The following is a 22,292-nucleotide window of genomic DNA, read 5'->3' on the forward strand; positions in this document are numbered from 1 at the left end:
GCCCCACTTCCTTTCGCCTGGCGGCGCGGAGTGAGGCAGCCGCTCCTCCCCTCCGCCGCCTCCAACCACCGCTTCCTTCTCTCTTCCCCTCCCGTTGTCCTTCCCGCCAGTCACAGGCTAACTAGGAAGCCGCCTCAGTCAACCCGCAATCCCTTGTCCTCGGTCGGGAAGGCGGAGGAGGAGGAGGAACGGGTGGTGGTGGTGGTTGTTGTTGCTGCTCCCCTTGCAGGAGAGCCGGACGGGCTAGGCTGGCAGGCAGCAGACGACCCGCATCCTCATGGAAGGACGGAAAAGAAAAAGCCTCCTGTTTTCCTCTGGCGAATTGAAAGACAGAAACACAAAATTCTAGCTCCCGCTCAGGAGTCAGCATTGACAAAGGAGCACTGTTTATTTAAGATTGTCTGACGAAGGCGCACCCCACTACATGTAGGCAGGGAAGACACGCAGCCACCTGCAAAGGCCGCCTCCTTCTTTGGATACAGGATGGCCAAGCAAGCAGGGAGCGAGGCGAGTGTCTCTTGTTCGGAGATGTAGAAGGGGAAAGACTTTCTGAGCAGGCCCCTCGCACGCCGGCCCCGCCGCCCCCCGCCGCGAGCAGATTTGGGTAAAAACTACCGCTACCACTGCCGCCGCCCTCCCTCCCTCCCAGCCGCCCGCCCGCCCGCCCGAGTCCTGCCGCATGCTTGCTATCTGTTCAAGCTATGGTTGTCTTGTGCTGAAGGCGGGATATAGTTCTCTGTTCTTCTTTGCAAAGTGGAGTGAAGCAAAGAGAAAACCGTTGTGTGTGTGCTGCAGTCACCAGTTCTGTCAGCTGCAGGATAAAAGGATCCTTCTGGGAAGTTATCTGGCATTTAGCAGCGTGTTATATGTCAGCTGCCGGTGAAACTGGTTTTTCGTTAACAATCCCCCCCCTTGCTCAAACATTATAGCAAATATGTTGTCTTTAAGAAGCAATGTATTAAGAGAGAGTGGTCTGAACATTATTTTTAATATCATGCTTCTTTTGCATGCAGAGCCAAGAGAGAGATGGTGTCATCTGAAAGGGAATTTCCTCTTTCTAATGAAAAATAAGACCAAGGTAATTGTTTCTTGCCCTGCCTTCTCTCTTCACGTTGGTGTCCTTCCCTTGAATTTCATTCAGTTCTGTCACATTTTATTCTTGATTGGATCAAGTTATGGATAGGGGGCTTTACAATTTTTCCAGGTTGCTAAAGCATTATCCTTTATAGCTGTTTATGAAATGTGATACATTCTTCAGTAGCATCAACAATGTTTGGCTGCATCAGAAATGACTTGAGGCCAAACCATGCCCTAATTTGACATGTAAAAGAAGATGTCACTCTAGGATACTCTGTTAGTTTTTTGTTGTTGTTCTGTTAAGCAAAATCTACATTCTATTTTCTACTATTATTACAAGATTTCCTGCGACAGATTATGGTGAATGTGCTGTTTTAGATACTGTCTGTTCCATGGGGGTAGTATTCTTGTATGTTTAGGGCGTTAAAGGAAGACAAATTTTTTAAATTTTCATTCAGGCTTTGGGGATCTCAGGAAGGAAGCAAAGTCTCATGATCTCATTGACTTTGACAACTGAAAGAGCTTGAGGCTCTGCATTTGGAGTTGTGATAGCAGAGAAAGGAGGATTTATTTTTTTATTTTTTTATTTTTTTTTTGTCAGATTGACGCCTTATGTTGTGGAGCAGACAGCTGCTAATATGGAACAAAAAACCAACAACAAGGCTGTATTCATATTGGGAGAAACTGTCTTTATCTTCTGCCTCAAACATATTCAGTTAATTTTTTTACCTGGAGAAAGTAACTTTCATTGGAAGTCACTTTCCATAATTTGTGGCAAGATTTCAGTCATGTAATAGACATGTGCAAAAGTATCTTCCTTTTCATTGTTGGACATTTAACTTAGGTTTGGTTAATTGTGGCTTCCAGTGTTCTCTCTAATGTTTTTGATCTGTGCACAGAATGAGTTTTGTTCTGGGTGACAGTATCAAGGCAGTGTGCATGCACATGCATTCAGAATGGGGCCTTCTTGATTCAACCTGAGCAGGATCTCAAGTTAACTGAGCGGAGTTCAAAAAACTAGTGAGCTTGTGCATGCCTTAGAGGGAACACTGGTGGCTTCCATTCATTTAATGATGAGTGGCATCTAGTTTTTGTTCCTCATTCATTTTTGGAACAGGGGACTAATTTTGTAGCACAACAGAGCAGTGTACTCTTCTTTTAACTGCTTAAAATGGAGAATGAGAGAGGGCACCTCTTTTGGCAGCCATATAATGTTGGATCATTCTGAGATATTGTGGGGTGAAGACATTGCTGCCACCACAAAATATATAGCAGTACCATATTATATCTTACATCAATCTGGGGAACTGTGGAAGGCTTTCCACTCTCCAGGTGTAGGGATGGAGGGGGGGGGGCGCCAGAAGGTGATCTCGCCTAGGGCGCAAAAAACCCTAGCGCCGGCCCTGGATGAAGGCTGCAACTTCCTGCGGCAAGAAGATCCAGCATTTATTATTATTTATTTACTAGTATTTTTAAGCCGGGTTTATGTCAGCCGGGTTTTTTTAAGTTGAGGACTGCTTGCATATGGATACAGAGGTGAGGGACCAAAAGGTTATGGAACAGAAAGGGCAGCAGCTGTAGGTTTGTGACACTTGCATGCAGCATTCAAATGTATACATTTGATAAGGGCAGTGGCCTTATTATCCGTAACATCTTGGGGGGCAGCTGTGCAGGTTGCTGCGAGAGAAACAGGAAAGAGCCTTCCAGCATCGCCTTTCTGGGCAGAACCTGAGGACACGTGCAGCAGCCACGTTGCTGCGCTGAAGCGAAGCAGGTCTCGGCGGGCAAAGGGTCACCTTTCAAAGTGGTTGAGAGCCCTGTGTACGCTCTAAGTAAAACAAACGCGTTTGTTTAGCAAGGGGAGAGCAACTGTCCCTCGTGTGCTCAGTGCAAATGTCTGGTTTTTATTTGTGCTCAAGGCACCGTTTTTCTTTAATTCCTTCGGGCTGTTCCACAAAAGCCTCAGTTGAGAGGTGAGGGGATAGAGTTCTTTGGGGCACTCCCGTCAGACTGAATTTGCTGCTGCTGGTTTGATCTGGGACATTCTCCTCAGTCTTATGGTATGGATTTGGGCTTTGGGGGAGGGGGGGTTGCTGTTGTCTTACGGGTGTTTTGGCAGGCAGGGGGTATTGTGCTTAGTGCAAACGTCTGGTAGTGCAAACGACTGTTCAAGGCACCGTTTTACTTTAATTCTTCTGGGCTCTTTTTTCTAAGCTGACGTTTCCTTTGTCAGGGCTGGTCCCTTCTCCTGCCGCTTTTCTGCCTGCCGGGTCGGGTCCGGTCTCGTCGCTGCTCTCTATCTCTGACCCGCTATGGCCGCCAGTTTGTGTTCCTCGGTCTCGTCTCCTCTTTTTAATCTCTCTGCCGCGGCTGCTTGTATTTTCTGCTTTTTTGTTTTTCTGGTCCCCTCGTGGCCGCCTCTGCCCTCCCGTTCCCTCTGCTGCCGTCTCTGCCTTCTCCGTTGTCCGTTCTGCGGTCGCCGCTCTCTAAGTCTTGGCAGCTGTTTTCTGTTGCTCCCGCTGCCCTCCCAGTCCCCTCACAGCCGCCTCTCCTGGCCGTTCTCCATGCTGCCGTCTCTGCTTTCTCCTTAGCCCGTTATTTCTCCGCCGCTCTTTCCAGCATGGCCGCCAGTGCCTGGGCAGCCGTATCTTTTTCGGCGGTTCTGCGCATGCACTCTGCGCATGCCCAGAACTGCCGAAAAAGACACGGGCAGCACGGGATCACACTCTACCTCTTTATTATAGAGGATTAATCCCTGCTAACTTGGCAAAGAGGCACCTTTTAACTGGTGATTCTCTTTATTTAGCAGGGGGAGAGTAACTGGCCCTATTCACACTCTCTCTCTCTCTCTCTCTCTCTCTCTCTCTCTCTCTCTCACACACACACACACACACACACACACCGCACAGTACCTACAGTGACTGTTGCTGGTGTCTATCTTATGTTTCTTTTAGATTGTGAGCACTTTGGGGACAGGGATCCATCCATTTTATTTATTATTTCTCTATGTAAATTGCCCTGAGCCATTTTTTTGGAAGCGTGGTATAGAAATCGAATAAATAAATAATAAAATAAATAAATATTGCATTTCTATACCACCTAGTATAGAAATCTTTAGGCGGTGTACAGATTAAAACATAATATAAAACAAAACATTTAAAATTCATTTTAAACAGATACAAACCACAACAGATTAAAAGAAACAGATTAAAATTTAAATTTCAGTTAAAAGCCTGGGAAAACAGGTACGTCTCTAAGGTCCTCCTAAAAGCAAACAGAGAAGGAGATGCTCTTATTTCAGCAGGGAGCGCGTTCCAAATCCCCGGGGCAGCCACAGAGAAGGCCCGGTCCCGAGTTGCCACCAAACGAGTTGGCGGCCACAGTAATCGGACCTCTGTAATCTTAATATGCGACAGGGTTCACGACGGAGAAGTAAGTAATCTTAATATGCGACAGGGTTCACAACGGAGAAGGCGCTCTCTTAAGTACCCTGGACCTAATCCATTGAGGGCCTTATAAGTAATACCTAGCACTTTGTATTTCATTCGAAAACATAGTAGCAGCCAGTGCGATTCTTTTAGAAACAGTGTTATATGGTCCCTTCAGGTAAACCCAGAGACTAATCTGGCTGTCACATTCTGTACCAATTGTAGTTTCCGAACTAGGTACAAAGACAGCCTCACATAGAGTGCATTACAGTAGTCAAGCCTAGAGGTTACCAGCATATGTACTACTGTTTTAAGGTCATCTGTCTCCAGAAATGGACGTATCTTGTGTATCGGCCGAAGCTGATAAAAAGCACTCCTGGCCACAGCCTCAACCTGAGAAACCAGGAAGAGAATCCACCAGGAGCACTCCTCCAGACTACGAAGCTGATCTTTTAGAGGGAGTGCAACCCAAAACACACAGTTCTAAATCATCTCTCAGATCCTGACCCCCTACAGACAGTGCCTCTGTCTTGTTAGGATTCAACTTCAGTTTGCACATTTTGGATCTGGAATGAACACAGAAAGCTCTTAATGCAACAAGTTAATTTGAAAGGTTATTTATTAATGGAATTTAAAAATGAGATGTTCAGAGAAAACACAAAGGCAGAAATCATGTTGTCAAATGTTAAAAATAAAAGATTGATGGCACGTTAATATCATTTGTGGAGCATAGGAAGCTGCCGTATACTGAGACCGACCATTGGACTATCTAGCTGAGTACTGTCTACACAGACTGGCAGCGACTTCTCCAAGGTTGCAGGCAGGAATCTTGGAGAATCCAGGGAGGGAACTTGAAACCTTCTGCTCTTCCCAGAGTGGCTCCATCCCGAGAGGAATATCTTACAGTGCTCACATGTGGTCTCTCATTCAAATCCAACCAGGGTGTACCCTGCTTAGCTAGGGGGACAAGTCATGCTTGCTACCACAAGACCAGCTCTCCCCTGGTGAATGAGCAGAATGATCCCTCTCTCACCTATTTATATTTTTTAGTGGGATAGGGAACTCCAGGACCCAATCACAGAAGAACAACAGATGTGGTTATGGTTGAATATTATTATGAGAATTATCAATATTAAGTTAGAAACAGCCTGGATAAATTAGAATATTGATGGCGTATGACTCCTTTACATCTAAAACAAATTCATCACGTGATGGAGGTGTTGCATTCCTAAGGAAAATGTTTTACATAGATTTTGGTCATGTCCGCTAATTAATTTTTGGAAAGCGGCAATATCAATATTTAATGAAATGACAGGCCTTAATTTAATGAAGGAGCCAAAATTCATTCTTTTTAGTTGCATAAGAGAGGATGTATCGAAATCAGATGTAGATCACATCTCTTAACAGCAGCAAGAATTTATATTGCAGAAAGGTGGAAGACACAGCATACCACACCACCACCAAGGCTGGACTGGTAAAACATCTACATTGGGAACATGATATTTCTATTAAATTGACATATTACAAACATTCCAGGGGTAAGGATCAGGCCCATCCTTTGGAGGTGGGGGTGGGAATTGGGGCCAATGCCCTAAGGCCCCTTCGAGCCATCACGCACCCCACCCCGCGCACCTGGGGCACTCCCAGCTGCTCAGAAGGCTCAGCAGCAGGCAGTGCAGAGATCGCTGCCTGGAGTCTCCCCACTGCAGCTAGCCCCAGAGCATGGCGTTCCCTGCAGCAGCTGTATTGATCCAGCCCAGAGCACAGCACAGAACAGCACAGCACAGCCAGAAATACAATTGTGCATAGCCAAACACAGTGCGCCAGAGGGGCCTGGCTGGGTCAGAGCACAGCGACTGCAGTGGCAGCCATGCTCCGGGGCAAGCCATAGTGTGGAGACTCTGCAAAGCCCTCTGCTAGCCCCTCTGAGCAGCTGGAAGTGCCCCCATATGTGGGGGGGATGAGGGCATGGGGCCCTTTAAATTCTGAATGACCCATTCTGGGTCATTATGTTAAAAAATATTCAGCATGTCCCACCGCAACCCCAAGGGCAAGCCCCAATGAGGATACTGTACATTTGTCCCTAGATGGATGTTCTCTCAAGAACTCCTATGAATCATTCCTGATGATCTATTCTTTGTTGAAGTGGATGTTGAATGTGATTATTTTAAAAATATTACAATAAAATGTGAAACAAAAAAGAAAAATGGTAAAAACCATTCATTCCAGAATCATTCCATTTAAAATAATGGCACACTGCTGATCAGTCTCAATACTGTTGCATCTCGTTTGAAAGATAAGCCCAAACTGGAGCTAGGCCAGAGGCAGGATTAGGTGGGGTGTCCAGGGCTGGCACCGGCTCCCAGGAGCTACAGTTCACAGCAAGTCATCGATTCTCTTGGCTTCCTTTCTCAGGGGATTCTAAAAAAAAATCCAAAACAACAGAGTGCAAGGTTATTAGCCAGCATCATGGATGTCTCAGTGTGGGGGCATTAGAGTCACAGAGCTCGGGGGACACAAAGGCCATCTAGTCCAGCCCCACAGGCCGAAGCCACCAGCCTGACACAACAAGGCACACACAGAAAATGTGCTACAAGCAGAGCTGAGGGTGACATTTAGAGGTCCCAGCACAGCAAATGCATCGCACCGATGCTCAAGCAATTGAGCCAAGTTGCACACTGAACAAGGAGAGAGAGGCCACAAAGGGACACTCAGTCACTTGACCCAGAGGAGAAATCCCTACCTGAAGATCAAATATGACTGCCATTTCCATCCTGAGCAAAGCCATGTTTCTTCAAAGTAACAGAGGAAGGAAACCCTCCAAAAATTCAGTCCAGAGAAGAGATGAGAGGCCTGAACGGGAGGCAGTCCTCATCCAATGTATGTCTCAGTTTTTATTATTTCTCAAAATGCCTTGTGATTTGGCTCACAGGAAAGCAGAAGCCCTTTAAGATGGGGTCACTTTCCCCACAGAGTCTGTGGCAAGAAGCCCTATCTTTGAGACGGGAGCCCACCCTCTCACACAGACCACCCCCCCCACTTACCTCTCCTGGTTGCTCCAAGACTGCTGGCTGCTCCCTGCAAAATGCAGAAAAGAGATGGTGCTAATGTTATACGCATTGCAGGCTCCCCAGCTCCTTCCCCCACAACTCACCCCACAGATCTGATCATAAGGGTTAGGCACAAGCCCCTGCAAATCTGTCGTGTAATCTAGCTAAGGGGGAGAGCTGCAATGAGTCCAGTCCCACAAAGGCAGGCATTTGGTTCTTCCAGATGTATTGTGGGAATCTGAAAGGCTGTTCAAGGCCTTTATGTCCAGTGTTTCTAAATGTCATGCCTGCCTTGCCCTTCCCATCAGCCTGGAGTCCACCTCAGTCAGCAAAAATTGATTTTTAAATATTTGGTTTGATTATGCAGTGGTTTCTAATGTCTACCATTGCCAGTATCCCCATGGTTATGAACTCAGATATATGTATAATATTGACCCAGAGGAGAAATCCTTTCCTGAAGATCAAACATGGCTATCATTTGCCTCCTGAGAAGAGCCCACCCTTCAAAGGAATGGAAGAGTTTTCTCTAAGTTCGGTCTAGACAACAGGTGGGCAGACTGAACGGGACACAGTTCTCATCCAATATCTTGCCCGATTTGTATCATCTCTGGGATAGTCTTGAGATGTGGCCCACAGGAAAGCAGAAGCTCTTTGTAATGTGAGCACATTCCCCACAGGGAATGTGGCAAGAGGCCCTGTCTGCAAGATGTATTCCCACCCGCTAACACTCCCACACTGACCTCCGCAGGAATTGTCAGATCCTAGGTCGCTTGCTGCAAAGTAGAGAAAAAGAGAAGGAATCTATGTTGCTGTGTATGCACTAGAGCAGTATTTCTCAGTGTTTTTGGAGTCATGGACCGGTACATTATTCATGTGCCGTTTTCTGGACCAGCAGTTAGTAAGGGGGTTGCCCCCTTCACCTCCAACCCCCCCCAAAAGGCTTCAGGCAGCTTTCTGGAGCTCATTTCCAGGCAGCCCTCGCTGCTAGATAATGTTCATTTCGAGGAAGTGAAATGAACGTTATCCAGCAGCAAGGGCTGCCTGGAAATGAGCTCCGGAGAGCTCCCAGTGGCCCCTGCCAGCCCAAAACTGGTGGGTTTTTTTTGGGGGGGGGAGTGATTTTTATTAGTGATGCCTCACGGACTGGTACCCAACACTGCACTAGAGTGTGAGGGCTCCCACCTTTCCAGTTCTCGTCCCTTCCTCTCTATTTTCCCCTCCACTCCTTCTCCAACAATTAAGATCTGTTCATAAACATTAACCACAGCAAATCATGCATGCAATACAGGCAAACAGCATCCTGTTTCATTATTAGAAGAATGATCAGAAATCTTTGCTTTCTAGAGAAAGTGAAGTCTAGGAGGCCTGCCATATTTCCAACTGGAAAGATCATAAGGACGCTCCTTCCACCATTTTAAAAAACAGACATAAATTTAAAAGTATGGAGGCCAGATCTATCAATTGGCTCAACTGGGCCAGTGCCACCATGGCACCGTTTGAGTGGGAGTCTGGAGCACTGGGTGACGGCCAGATCTACCCATTGTTTGATAGGCACCTGGAGACCCACTAGAACGAGGAAGGCTGGTCTATCCAGGGTCTCCTGTATACAGCACTTACGGTAGCCATTGGTCTAGTCATCTTCTGTCATTGCAGAACACATTCAGATAACACCGGACATGGGACATGATCATGTACAGCCCTAGTATAGAGTCCGTTGATGATGATGGGAACTTAAGGCAATTTTCCATTTAGCTGGCATCTAGCTAACATCTCTGAGGCAGGATTCCACTCTCTCCCTCACGCCTGGGCAAGCATGTACGAAAGCTTCACTTATTCATGGCATGGGTCTGCGATTCAGAAGAGGGGAATTCCAGACCCTGGATGCAGCTACAGATCAGGCCCTGCCCTACAAACTTGCCAATCCAACTGCAGGTGATTCACAATTCAGAAAGAGAACAGTGTGTGACCTTAATTGCTGTGAACTCTGAGTTCACAATTCATAGCAATTAAAGAGAACAGGTCACAGACTGTTCTTTTTCTGAATGGGGGAGGGATTCCTATTCATTACATTGAAACAGGCTAAATCTTTTTTTTAAAAAATAATTAAAAACCAGGAACTCCACCAGCTTGGGGCTCCTGGGGGGAGTTGTGGCCATACCTGCCTTGCACCCAAACCCACTTTGGTGCCCAGGCACCCCCAAGGGGGCACTTGGAGCATCCTCAAATCCCCATTATTCCCTATGGAAAAATGCAAAAAAAAAAAAGAGAGAGAGAGAGAGAGAAACTTCAACAAATCATTAAAAATTGCATGAGTGTCCAAGTGCTTTGGGGTTTGGGTAGTAGTTGGCACGCATGGATGCCTACCACCCCAACCATGTTTTGTAGGCTCAAACCTTCGAACCAGTTCCAACAGAACCAGGCTCTGTTTCATTCAATCTCAGACCGGCATTGCCAATTCAATGACCTGTTTTGTTCAAATTTGAACTGGTTTGAATTCGAACCTGTTTGCACATCCCTACCATATGGTCCACAAAAGGGCCCCTGACACCAACTTGGCAGTAGCATTCTACACCAGCTGCAGTTAGTATCTATATATTTATTTCGCCTGGGTGTGTCTTCAAATGTGCGTCCCGGCTGCCCAGCTGATTGGCTGGGCGGCGGAGGCACCTGATTGGCTGGCGCACCCAGGAGAATTGGCTGGCGGTGGGCCAGGCCACAGTGATGGTGGGTCCAGCCCGGCCGCAGAGGCAAGGCGAGGCGAGGCGGCGGGCCCGGCCACGGAGACGGCACTCAGCCCAGCAGCCTGGGCCCGTCCCTGCCCGGAGACTGAGGCAGAAGGTGGGGGTGGAGAGAGAGGTAGCTGGCCCCGAAGAGGCCGGCCACAGAGGATGACAAGTGGTGGCAGCAGGCCACAAAGGCGGCACTCGGCCCGGCGGCATGCCAGGCCGCGGAGGTGCTGGGCCCAGCCATGGAGACGGCTCTTGGCCAGGAGGCAGCGAGGCCAGGCGCCTGTGGGATGCTGGGGTGGGAGGGACCCGGGCTGCAGGACTTCCCTGTTCACTGCCCGGGAGGAGGAGTGGCAGTGGGGCCCTTTTTGGCTGCCGGCCACCCAGTAAGGAGAGTAAAATGGGGAGGAGGGAAGGGGGAGGGCAAGAGAGAGTGGGGCAGGAGGGAGGGCAAGAGAGTGGGGCAGAGGAGAGGGGGAAGGGCAGGAGAGAGGAGCAGAGGAGAGGAGGAAGGGAGGGCAAGAGAGAGCGGGGCAAGGGGGAGAGGGGGAGGGCAGGAGGGTGAGAGAGGGCGGGCGGGCAAGAGAGAGTGAAGTGGGAGGGAGGGGAAGGGGGGCAAGAGTGTGGGGCGGGAGGGGGAACATCCAGCCCCAAAGAGCGCACAGATGCTCTGTACGGGTTGGCTAGTTACTCTTATTGTTGAACATGTGCAGTTCTGAATGACCTGCACCTCAGCGAGGGCCTAAAAAATGCCAACAGTCTAGCACAAGTTCACTTTTGTGCATATGCCAGACATTGCGCAACTGCACTCCAACACGGCTTCCATTAGGTACTTTGATTGAATAAGTGCTGGTGTTGACTCTTAACAACCGCATAGATAGATTCTCTCCAGGATGATCTATCTTCAACTTGGCCTTTAAGGTCTCTCAGTGGTACATTCATTGCTGTCCCAATCGAGCCCATCCACCTTGCTGCCGGTAGTCCTCTTCTTCTCTTTCCCTCAACTTTTCCCAGCATTATGGACTTCTCAAGGGAGCTGGGTCTTCACCTGTGTCCAAAGTATGAGCCTGGTCATTTTTGCCTTGAGTGAAAATTCTGGATTGATTTCTTCTAGGATACATTTGTTTTCCTGGCTGTCCATGGTATCCTCAAGAGTCTTCTCCAGCAACAAAGTTCAAAAGCGTCAATGCTTTTTTTATCTTGCCTCTTCAAAGTCCAATTTTCGCATCCATAGAGTGTCACGGGGAAAGCCATTGTCCGAACTATTCTAATCTTTGTAGGTATAGTCACATCACAGCATCTAAATAGCCTTTCCAAGGCCTTCATTGCAACCCTACCAAGTGCTAGTCTGCAGTGTATTTCTTGACTGCTGGATCTTTACAGTTGATGGCCAATCCTAAAAGGGTACCCACCACTTCAATGTCTTCATTGTCAATTCTGAGGCCGGTTGCTGTACCTGTTATTAGTTTAGTCTTCTTTACATTTACAGTAGTTGTAGTCCCATTTTTTCACTATGCTCCTTGACTTTCATTACTAAAGCTTGCAGATCATCCACATTCTCAGCTATCAGAGTGGTGTCATCAGCGCAGCGCAGGTTCTTGATGTTTCTTCTTCCATCTTTAAAGCCATGTTCAACTTCTTCCAATCCAGCTTCTCTCAGTATATGTTCAGCATATAAATTGAATAAAGAGGGAGAAAGTATACAGCCTTGTCTTACTCCTTTGCCAATCTGGAACCAGTCTGTTTCACCATGTTCCATCTGGACTGTGGCTTCCTGTCCTGTGTATAGGTCTCTCATGAGAACAATGAGATGTTCTGGGACACCCATTTTCCTAAGGATATTCCACAACTTGACATGGTTGATGCAATCAATGGCTTTTCTGTAGTCAAAGCACATATTGACTTTTCTGGTATTCTTTGGCTTTCTCAATTATCCAGCGTGCATCAGCAATGATGTCTCTGGTTCCTCGGCCTCTTCTGAAACCAGCTTGAACATCCAGCATTTCCCTTTCCACGTAGGGTTCTAATCTGCGTTGGATGATCCTGAGCATTATTTTACTAGCATGTGAAATTGTGCGATTGTTTGTGCAATCTGTTAAGTCACCTTTCTTTGGTATGGGTATGTAGACTGACCTCTTCCAATCTGTTGGACACTTGTGTCATTCTCCAAATTTCCTGGCATAGTTTGGTTAGAGCCTTGATTGTTTCTTCTTCTGTTGCCTGCCATATTTCTGTAGCTACTCCATCAATTCCTGTAGCCTTCCGACTTGGTAACAACCGGAGTGCTGATCTAACATCATCTTCCCATACAAGAAGTTTTGCAAGTAGGGAATATCTTCTAGAGCGTCTTGGATGTTGACATCACTGCTGTACAGATTTTCAGTATACGCCTTCCATCTCTGTTTGATCTTCCCTGAATCAGTTACTATCTGTCCTTTGGCATCCCTTAACATACCAATTTGAGGTTGGAACCTCCCTCTGAGTTCAGAGATCTTTTGGGAAGTTTGCCTTGTTTTTCCATGTTTATTTCCATCCTCAAGATCTTCACAGATGTCATTGTAGTACTACTCCTTGTCTCTTCTAACAGCTTTCTGAAATTCCCTATTAAGTTCCTTCCTGAGGTCTTTATCTTTCTTGACTTTGGCTTCTCTCCTCTTCTTGGCAATTTCCACCATCTGCTCTGACATCCATTTTGCTTTCTTCTGTTTCTTGGTCTTTTGCAGTCTCTTTTCACATTCGTCCTTAACAACTTCTTTGATTTCATTCCACAGTTCCTCTGGTTCCCTATCAATGAGGTTCAGAACTTCAAAGCGGTTCCTGATGTTCTCCTTGAAAATGGTGGGTAGATTCTCAAGATCATATTGTGGGTGCTGGATAGCTTTGTTTTTCCACTTTAATTTGACTTGGAACTTGCACATGATCTGTTCTACAATCGGGCCCCCGGCCATGTCTTGGCTGTTATAACTGAGCTCTTCCACCTCATTGTAATCGATTTGATTTCTGTGTACTCCATCTGATTATGTCCTTCTGTATAGGCGGCACTTTGGTTGTTTGAAGAATGTGTTGGCAATGAAGAGGTCATTGGCTTGGCAGGAACTAATAAGTCGTTCTCCTGCTTCGTTTCTGTTTCCTAGGCCATATAGGCTGACTGTGTTTTCCTCCTTACCTTTTCCAACTTTGGCATTCCAGTCTCCAACCACCACAAGCACATCTTGCTTGCATGTTCTGTCAATTTCAGACTGAAGAACATAAAACTCATCAACTTCCTCTTCTTCTGCATCGGTCGTTGGGGCATAGACTTGAATAACTGTCATGTTAAAGGGTTGTCCATGAAATCTAGTTGATATTAGTCAGTCACTGACCGCATTGTACCCAAGTACCGTCATTGCTATATCCTTCCTGACTATGAAAGCAACACCGTTCTTTCGTTTTCATGCCCTGAGTATTAAAAGGTATGATTTTCTGACTGAAAGTGGCCCATTCCAGTCCATTTTAATTCACTGATGCCCAAGATGTCAATCTGTAGTCGATTCATTTTATCTTTCTCTGTGTCGAGCTTTCCCATATTAATGCTTCTTACGTTCCAACTGTAATTCTGTCTTAACAGCTTTGGATTTTCTTTTCCCACACGGCAACATCAGCTGCTAGACGTCCAAAAGGCTTTAGTCTAACTGCATCATAAACACCATTGGTACACTGAGAGATCTTCAGCTCTTCCTCAGTAGCATGTTGAGTTCCATCCGACCTGAGGGGCCCATCTGGCTCTACATTGACAATCATTCCATTTTGTCTATCCATGTGGTTTTCTTGGTAAAATACAGGAGTGGTTTACCAGTGCCTTCTCCCGCGCAGTGTAAAATGATGCCTTTGTTGTTGTCACTGAAGTGATCGTCCGCCACCAGCACCTTCCTATATCGCTGCTGCCCAAAATAAGGGCCTGCTTGCTTTAGCTGGGCAGCTAGGATGACCTTCGCACTTTGGGTGACCCTACTGGGAGTATACGTCCCGGCATACTTTGCTCATTCCTCCCTGGAACACACACCGCTCCATGATGAGGCAGCATAGCAGGACTTGTGAGGTGGGGGGGGGGGACTTACACTGGCTAAAAGTGTACATACTAAAAGTATAGGCACTTACAGTGGCTAATAGTGTTGCAGAACTGCCTGTATTTGACTGGTGGGCATGCCAGCCATTATTTATTTGGAATATTTATAAACTGCTTTTGCTCAAAGCAGGTTACATAGAAAATGGAAGGAGAAGATGAATAGGGACAGTTGTTCCCCACCCTCCGCTAAATATAAGAGAGTCATTGCTTTCAAAGATACCTCTTTGCCCAGTTAGTAGATGTAGACACACACACACAATCACCACAGATACTGCTTTTCAGCTTTCGGTATTTCAGAGATGAAGGAGTCACTTACTTGATGCTGCTTTGTAGGGTTCTTGCTTTTGAAGATTCACTGCAAAGACAATCAGAAAGTTAGACCTAGAAGACACCTACAAAGATTATCGAGTCCTACCTTCTACAGAGAGGCAAGGCTATTGGACCTTAAACCCTCTGCAGCAGATGCTCCTTCAGTTTCTTCCTACAAATCTCCCCAGGCAACTGTTATTGGCAGAGTTAGGAGGAAGAAGTAGATGAAGGCTGCATTGGAGAGCACAGAACTGAAGTGCCCATTCATGGGAATGAGTGGAGAATATAGAAGCTCAATAGATGATCATACATACATAATTTGTTAGCTGTCTCATATTAAATTATTCTCTGGGCAGCTTACAACACAACAATAAAACATGAGATAAAGACACACAACAGATTAAATCATAACAGACCAAAAAAGGAGGGAGGGAGAAGATACAAAATACAATTATAAAGATTTTAAAATATATATATATATAAGATCAAAATTTAAAATTTTAAAGACAAATGGCAGCTTGAGATTTGGCATACTTAAGACTTTGGAAACTCATGACAAAAGCTTCCTGGAGGAAAAGAAAGGAAATGAGGAGACGACAATCAAAGTCAGGACATCATCTGCTTCCCAGCTCCCTAAGAAGGAGAGCTCAAAAGCAAAAAGAGTCTCTTAAATGTAAGGATGGCATTTATGCAAGATGCAAATGCTGTAATTCAAATAATCCAGATGAAAATTTGGTCAGAGGCCAAAGTAGATACTAGTGCCCCAGAAATGTGGATAATGGGATCCAGATACTGTAGGTTCCTCGGCAGGGGATTATTTAGCTATCAAATGTAGAGAACCTCACTTCTAAAGAGTATGGGTAGACCAGATCATCTACAGGTACTTTCAAATCTGTGTCCAATCATCATTTCAGTGATGGCCAGGAAACCTGTGCCATCCGCACTTCATTTATTTTATTTTTATTTTTATTATTTTTACATTTCTATACCGCCTTTCGTTAAAAGAAAACCCCAAGGCGGTTTACAAAAATTAAAACATACAATAAAAGCAAAGCAATAAAAACACCAAGCTAAAAACATATCAAACAAGCATAAAAAACAAGACAACAGATAAAAACACACCGAAGCAGCAGTAAAAACAATTATGTAAAAGCCTGGGTAAAAAGCCAAGTCTTTAAAAGCTTTCTAAAAGCCGTGATGGAGTCTGAGGAATGAATGGCCACTGGGAGAGCATTCCAGAGTCTAGGAGCAGCAACAGAGAAGGCCCTGTGCCGAGTGCATGACAGCCGGGCCTCCCTCATTGTCGGCACCCGGAGCAGAGCCCCCTCAGATGTCCTCGTCTAGCGGGCAGCAACCCTTGGGAGCAGGCGGTCCCTCAAATACCCCGGGCCCAAACCGTTAAGGGCTTTAAAGGTCAAAACCAGCACCTTGAATTGGACCCGGAAACGTACTGGCAGCCAGTGCAACTCTTTGAGAATGAGGGTGATATGCTCCCAACGGGAAGCTCTGGATAAAACCCTCGCTGCCGCGTTTTGCACTAGCTGCAGTTTCCGGATATTCTTCAAGGGCAGCCCCATGTAGAGCGCGTTACAGTAATCCAGCCGCGACGTGACTAAGGCGTGGGTAACCGTGGCCAGATCTGCTTTCTCAAGAAAGGGACGCAGCTGGCGCACCAGCCAAAACCGTGCAAAGGCACCCCTGGCCACCGCCTCCACCTGAGCTTCCAAAAGCAGAGCCGGGTCCAGTAGTACCCCCAAGCTGCGTACTTGCTCCTTCAAGGGGAGTGCAACCCCATCCAGAACCGGTAAAATCTCCTCATCCCGATTGGCTCTCCTACTGACCAACAGTACCTCCATCTTATCTGGATTCAATTTCAGTTTGTTAGCCCACATCCAACCCATCACAGCCTCCAGCCCCCGATTCAGGACATCCACCGCCTCCCTAGGATCAGATGACAAGGAGAGATAGAGCTGAGTATCATCTGCAACTTGCTGACAACTCAGTCCAAGTCCCCGGATGACCTCTCCCAGCAGCTTCATGTAGATGTCAAACAGCATGGGGGACAAGACTGATCCCTGCGGGACCCCACAGGCCAACGGCCACCGGGCCAAGCAGTAGTCCCCCAGCACCAACTTCTGGACCCTCCCCCCAAGAAAGGACCGGAACCACTGCAACGCAGTGCCTCCGATTCCCATACTCGAGAGGCGGCCCAGAAGGATACCATGGTCGATGGTATCGAATGCCGCCGAGAGGTCCAAAAGAACCAACAGGGACGCACTCCCCCTGTCTAGTTCCCGGCGTAGGTCATCCACTAGAGCGACCAAGGCAGTCACAGTCCCATATCCGGAGCGGAAGCCAGATTGAAAAGGGTCCAGATAATCCGTATCATCCAAGACCCTCTGCAGCTGGGACGCCACCACACGCTCTATCACCTTGCCCAAAAAGGGAAGGTTAGACACAGGTCTATAGTTATCCAGGTTGAAGGGATCAAGGGAGGGCTTTTTTAATAGTGGTCTTACCACCGCCTCCTTAAGGCACGATGGCATCCTGCCCTCCCTTATTGAAGCATTAACGATCACCTCCAGCCATCTGCCTGTCCCCTCCCTGGCAGCTTTTATTAGCCATGAAGGGCAAGGGTCAAGAGCGCACGAAGTCGCCCACACACTGCCCAGGATCTTGTCCACATCCTCAGGCCACACCAACCGAAAAGAATCCAAAACAACGGGACCAGATGGTACCAAAGGCACGTTTGCCGGAACTGCCAAAACTCTGGAGTCCAGGTCAGCACGGATGCAAGCGACTTTATCTGCAAAGCGACAGGCAAACCGATCACAAAGAGCTGTAGATGACTCCTCCCCCATTGTCTGGGGGGATGTGTGGAGCAAGGTTTTTACCACACGAAACAGCTCTGTTTGTCTGCACTGAGCAGACGCAATGGAGGCGGAGAAAAAGCATTTCTTCGCTGCCCCCACCACCACAGATTAGTCCCTAAAATGGGCTCTAGCTCGTGTTCGGTTGGATTTGTGGCGACTCTTCCTCCAGCGTCGCTCCAGCCGTCGCCCGAGTTGCTTCATCGCCCTAAGCTCCGAGGAAATCGAAGGAGCAGAACGGGCTCCACCAAGCCGGAGAGGGCGTTTAGGAGCAACCGGGTCAACAGCCCGGGCCATCTCCCCATTCCAGAGATAAACCAAGGCCTTGACAGGGTCACCAGCTCTGGACACTGGAAACTCCCTGAGGGCCGTCTGGAATCCAAGCGGATCCATAAGCCTCCGGGGGCGGACCATCTTAATCGGCCCACCACCCCTGCAGAGGGCAGACGGAACAGTCAAACTAAACCCCACCAGGTGATGATCTATCCATGACAAGGGAGTGATCTCAAATTCCCCCACCTCCAGATCATTTATTTCCCAGTCGGCAAAAACCAGATCCAGAGTGTGTCCCACCACATGGGTAGGGCCCGATACCAATTGAGACAGGCCCATGGTTGCCATGGAGGCCATGAAATCCTGAGCCGCACCCACTAGGGGGGCCTCAGCATGGACATTGAAATCCCCCAAAACAATAAGCCTGGGGGAACCCAAGGCCACCTCCGAGACCACCCCCGCCAGCTCAGGTAGGGAGACTGAAGTGCAGTGGGGTGGTCGGTACACCAACAGAATCCCCAGCCTATCTCGGAGGCCCACCCTCAAGGACAAACTCTCGAAATTCTGAGATTGCCTGACCGGGCACCTGGAAACGGGGAGGGTCTCTCGAAAGATGACTGCAACGCCTCCTCCCCGACCCTTGAGGCTGGGCTGCTGAATGATCTGGAAACCTGGAGGACAAAGCTGAGAGAGACCAACCCCGCCCAGCACATCCAACCAGGTCTCCGTCACACATACCAGGTCAGCACGCTCATCCACAATCAAATCGTGGATGAGAGATGTTTTTGCGTTAACTGACCTGGCATTCAGCAGCAGCACCCTAATCCTCGAAGGAGTGTTCTCAGAGCTCCCTAGGGTCAGAGGGTTGGGAGAAGGGCCGGAAAAAGGAACAGGCCTCAATTGGCTGGACCGTTTCCCCCTGTAACGGCCTGCCCAACTCCCACCGCCATACCTCCCTCTGCCCGCTACCTGTGATATTGCCGCCCCCACTCCAGAACCACTTTTTTGTTCACCCAGACACATCTCCCCAGACTAACCCACCACAGCTTCTTGGCTTAATAAAAACAAGAACCAGACTTGTACATCTCCTGCTAGCTTCTTAAATGCAGAGAGAAGGGTCCTCAGCGCAGAAGGGGAGAGATCTTCAGGGCCCTGGGCAGCTCGCCCCACGGCTGAGAGCCACAAGGACGAGAGCCTCTTGGCGCAAGCCGGAGAGCCACAAGGATAAGAGCCCTTGTGCTCTTGCCCTTCAGCTCGCGCCAAGAGGCTCGTGCCCTTGGGCCAGCCTGCCCTATATAGTGGCAGGAGCCCCAGCACAGCAACAGCCCAGGAGATGTTACACACCTGGAGGAGAGGTGGGGCAGAAGCAAAAGACAGCAAAGCAGTCAGTGCCCCACCCAAGCTGTTCCCTTCTTCCTTCTTCGTTTGTTTGTGTGGCACCATCTCTGCGACATGGCACTTTGCAAAGAACAAAGAGCCAAGAGCCAGTTCCCTGCTCCAAATCAACACACAGAAAAACTCACACATCTGACCCAGCAAGTGTATCCACAGCTTACTTACCGATTATTAACATGATCCCAGCCACCAGCAGAACAGCTGTCACAAACACTGTGGCTCCCACAATGAACCCCTTAAACACAGAGGCTGAAATGGGACAAAACATCTCTTCACTCAAATTGTATGTAGTTCTCCAAGGCCTCAGGTAGAAATACTTGAGTGGGTGGCACTGAGACCAAAACTGGGACTTCACCAGGCCCCTCTGGATGGTCCTGAAAGAGCAGCATTCCTTCCCCAGGGAGATCCACCAGAACCCCCCAAGACAGCCTTCAGGGAAGCTTGTAAACTGTCTTCCTTTCAAAAGGCCTCAACTGACATTAATCAACAGTTTCCTTGTAGAGCATGCTTGTGTTATCTCACAAACCTTCTTCTTTGAACCCCTGCTCCTCCCTGGATGAAAATTCATCGGCAGGAATCCCACCTTCCTACCTGCAAAGGGACCAGCCCTTCCTCCCCTGCAATCTTTCACCAGACTCCTCCCAGGACAAGTCCAGAGGCTTCAGAAGACCACCATGTTCCACATGTGCCACCATCATGTTCTAGATCAGGGCTGCCCAACTTTGGCCCTCCTGCAGATGTTGGTCTATATCTCCCCAAATCCCTGGCTATTGGCCACTGTGGCTGGGGATTATGGGAGCTGGAGTCCAAATAGAGCTGGAGGGCCAAGGTTTTGCAGCCCTGTTCTAGACCAGTGTTTCTTAACGTTTTTGGAGTCATGGACCAGTACATCCTTTGTGCACAGTTTCCTGGACCAGTAGTAAGTAAAGGGGTCACCCCCCCTCACGCCCACCCCCAGGCACCCCAAAACAATTTCGAGCTGGTGGGGGACTCTGCCGGGAGCTCTCTGGAGCTCATTTCTAGGCAGGCAGGCCTCGCTGCTGGGATTGCATTCATTTAGAGGAAGAAATGAACTCCTAGAAATGATCTCTGGAAAGCTTTCAGTGGTGGTGGTGGCCCCCACCAGCTCAAAATTGTTTTTTGAGGGGGTTAATTCCTCATCGACCAGCATGGACTGGCACTCAACTCCTCACGGACCAGAAGTTGAGAAACCCTGTTCTAGACTATCAAGGGTTGCCAAATAGACTACTACCAGTTGAGCTTCTGGGGGATCTACATTTCCACGTGCCTCTTCCTGCAAGGATGACAGATTATTATCAGCCACCTATGGGAGGAGAGCTGGTCTTGTGGTAGCAAGCATGAATTGTCCCCTTTGCTAAGCAGGATCCACCCTGGTTTGCATTTGAATGGGAGACATGTGTGAGCACTGTAAGATATTCCCCTCGGGGATGGGACTGCTCTGGGAAGAGCATCTACATGTTTGCATGCAGAAAGTCCCAAGTTCCCTCCCTGGCATCTCCAAGATAGGGCTGAGAGAGAATCCTGCCTGCAACCTTGGAGAAGCCACTGCCAGTCTGTGAAGACAATACTGAGCTAGATGGACATATGGTCTAACTCAGTATATGGCAGCTTCCTATCCTACATAGATCAGGCTTGACCTTAACCCTCAGCTGAACTCAGGGTGGATCATATCTGTTTGAAAAGGGGGGGGGACCTTTCTTCTTCAGTGTTCTGCAACTGCATGTTCTAGGTCAGAAGCAACCTTAATGAAGTTAAGTGCCCTGTAATATTTCATTTACCATCACCCTCTTGTCATAATGTCTGAAATTGTAGTTTTTCCTAATACAGATATTGTAGTATGGACAACCCCTATTGCAATGCCTGAGAAAATAAAAAGTACTATGTACTTAATAATGCTAGGGATCAGATTGACTGCACAACATGCTGTCGTAATACTGCAATCACTATTTATGTCCTCACATGCTTATATCAGAACTGATTATTTCCATGTCTCCTGGGAAAAGGAGCACAGATGCTAAACACACAATAACTTTGCTGTATCTGTAGCACCAACAACAGTGTAGGGTGACATGTTCCCCCCCATGCCACCTTTGTTACTTTTATTTTCTTTGTAAATAAGGCATGGATTTTTCCCCTTTGCAGCTGGCACCATGCTTAATGCAACCCCTATATTTTTTCCACATACGAAAAACTTGGGGTAGTTGTTACCCCAGCAGCAGATTCATACAGGACATTCGTAGTATCCTTGGGGTACTATTTACTTCAAAACCATTTCTAGAGAGATTGGGAACACTGAGCACTTGGTCTATTATGAATCTAGAAAATACATTGTGTGTTCTTTTTGCCTCATTTCCTCCCGATCTCCTTTATCGGCCACTTCCCCACAAAAGAGCATTCCCTTCCCTGCAGTCTCTCACCAGGCTCCTCCCAGGCCAAGTCAACAGGTTTCTCTAGGGCATCATGTTCCACGTAGCACCGATACTGGTCCCTGTCCTTGGGGTCGATCTCAATGCTGAGCCAGGTGTGGTAGGTCCCACCTGAGTTGGGAGTGATGCCCCCGCGGAATGTCTCCTGCTCCCAGACCTCCCCGTCCTTCCTCCAGGTGGCATCTATCTCCTTGGGGTAGAAGCCATAGAGCCGGCAGATCAGGGTCTCCCAGCCATCATAGCCTGCCTTGCGTCTCACCTTCACTACTGGGGGCTCTGTGGGAATCAGGGTGGATAAAAAACAAATATTGTTTATTAAAAATAGAAGCCGATTTCTAAATTTAAATTTGATTTTTTAAAAAGACATGTTGATAAAATGTTAAGTTTTATAGTGTTAAATTTTGAATTCATCACAAACACGCAATTCCTAAACGTAACCCTCTTTCCCAGCCAGAACTATATGCTTATGGGTCTCCCAGGCAGTACCAGGACTTTTCCAGGTCCAAATTGGCACACCGAAAAACAGAAAAAGAGATTTTGCAATGGAATGTGACAGAATGTTTGGCATCAGTGACCCTCTCCTCTGCTGGAAACGGATAACAAAAAGGCCAA

At 47.7% G+C, this 22,292-nt stretch overlaps 1 protein-coding gene across 7 annotated transcripts in view; it reads right to left on the bottom strand.

The window, feature by feature from the left end:
- Window positions 1-5,106: 5,106 nt before the first annotated feature.
- LOC128347721 (major histocompatibility complex class I-related gene protein-like) overlaps window positions 5,107-22,292 on the bottom strand; it is a 33,360-nt gene continuing 16,174 nt past the window's right edge. For 2 of the 7 annotated variants that reach the window (XR_008317673.1, XR_008317671.1), the window contains exons 4-9: window positions 21,672-21,956; window positions 19,399-19,482; window positions 14,703-14,741; window positions 8,296-9,793; window positions 7,550-7,583; window positions 5,107-6,926 (exon numbers count right to left, since the gene is read on the bottom strand). Coding sequence is in view for 2 of the 7 variants with exons in the window: in XM_053302741.1 (XP_053158716.1) it covers window positions 6,917-6,926; window positions 7,550-7,583; window positions 8,296-8,328; window positions 14,703-14,741; window positions 19,399-19,482; window positions 21,672-21,956 (485 nt within the window). In the remaining 5 variants the exon portion in view is untranslated. Of the gene's footprint in view, window positions 6,927-7,549; window positions 7,584-8,295; window positions 9,794-14,702; window positions 14,742-19,182; window positions 19,331-19,398; window positions 19,483-21,671; window positions 21,957-22,292 lie in introns of those variants that run through there. The other 5 variants (XR_008317672.1, XR_008317674.1, XM_053302741.1 and 2 more) reach the window with 5 other exon arrangements.

The sequence above is a fragment of the Hemicordylus capensis genome, chromosome 2, assembly GCF_027244095.1.
Source record: "Hemicordylus capensis ecotype Gifberg chromosome 2, rHemCap1.1.pri, whole genome shotgun sequence".
Classification (NCBI taxonomy): Eukaryota; Metazoa; Chordata; class Lepidosauria; order Squamata; family Cordylidae; genus Hemicordylus; species Hemicordylus capensis.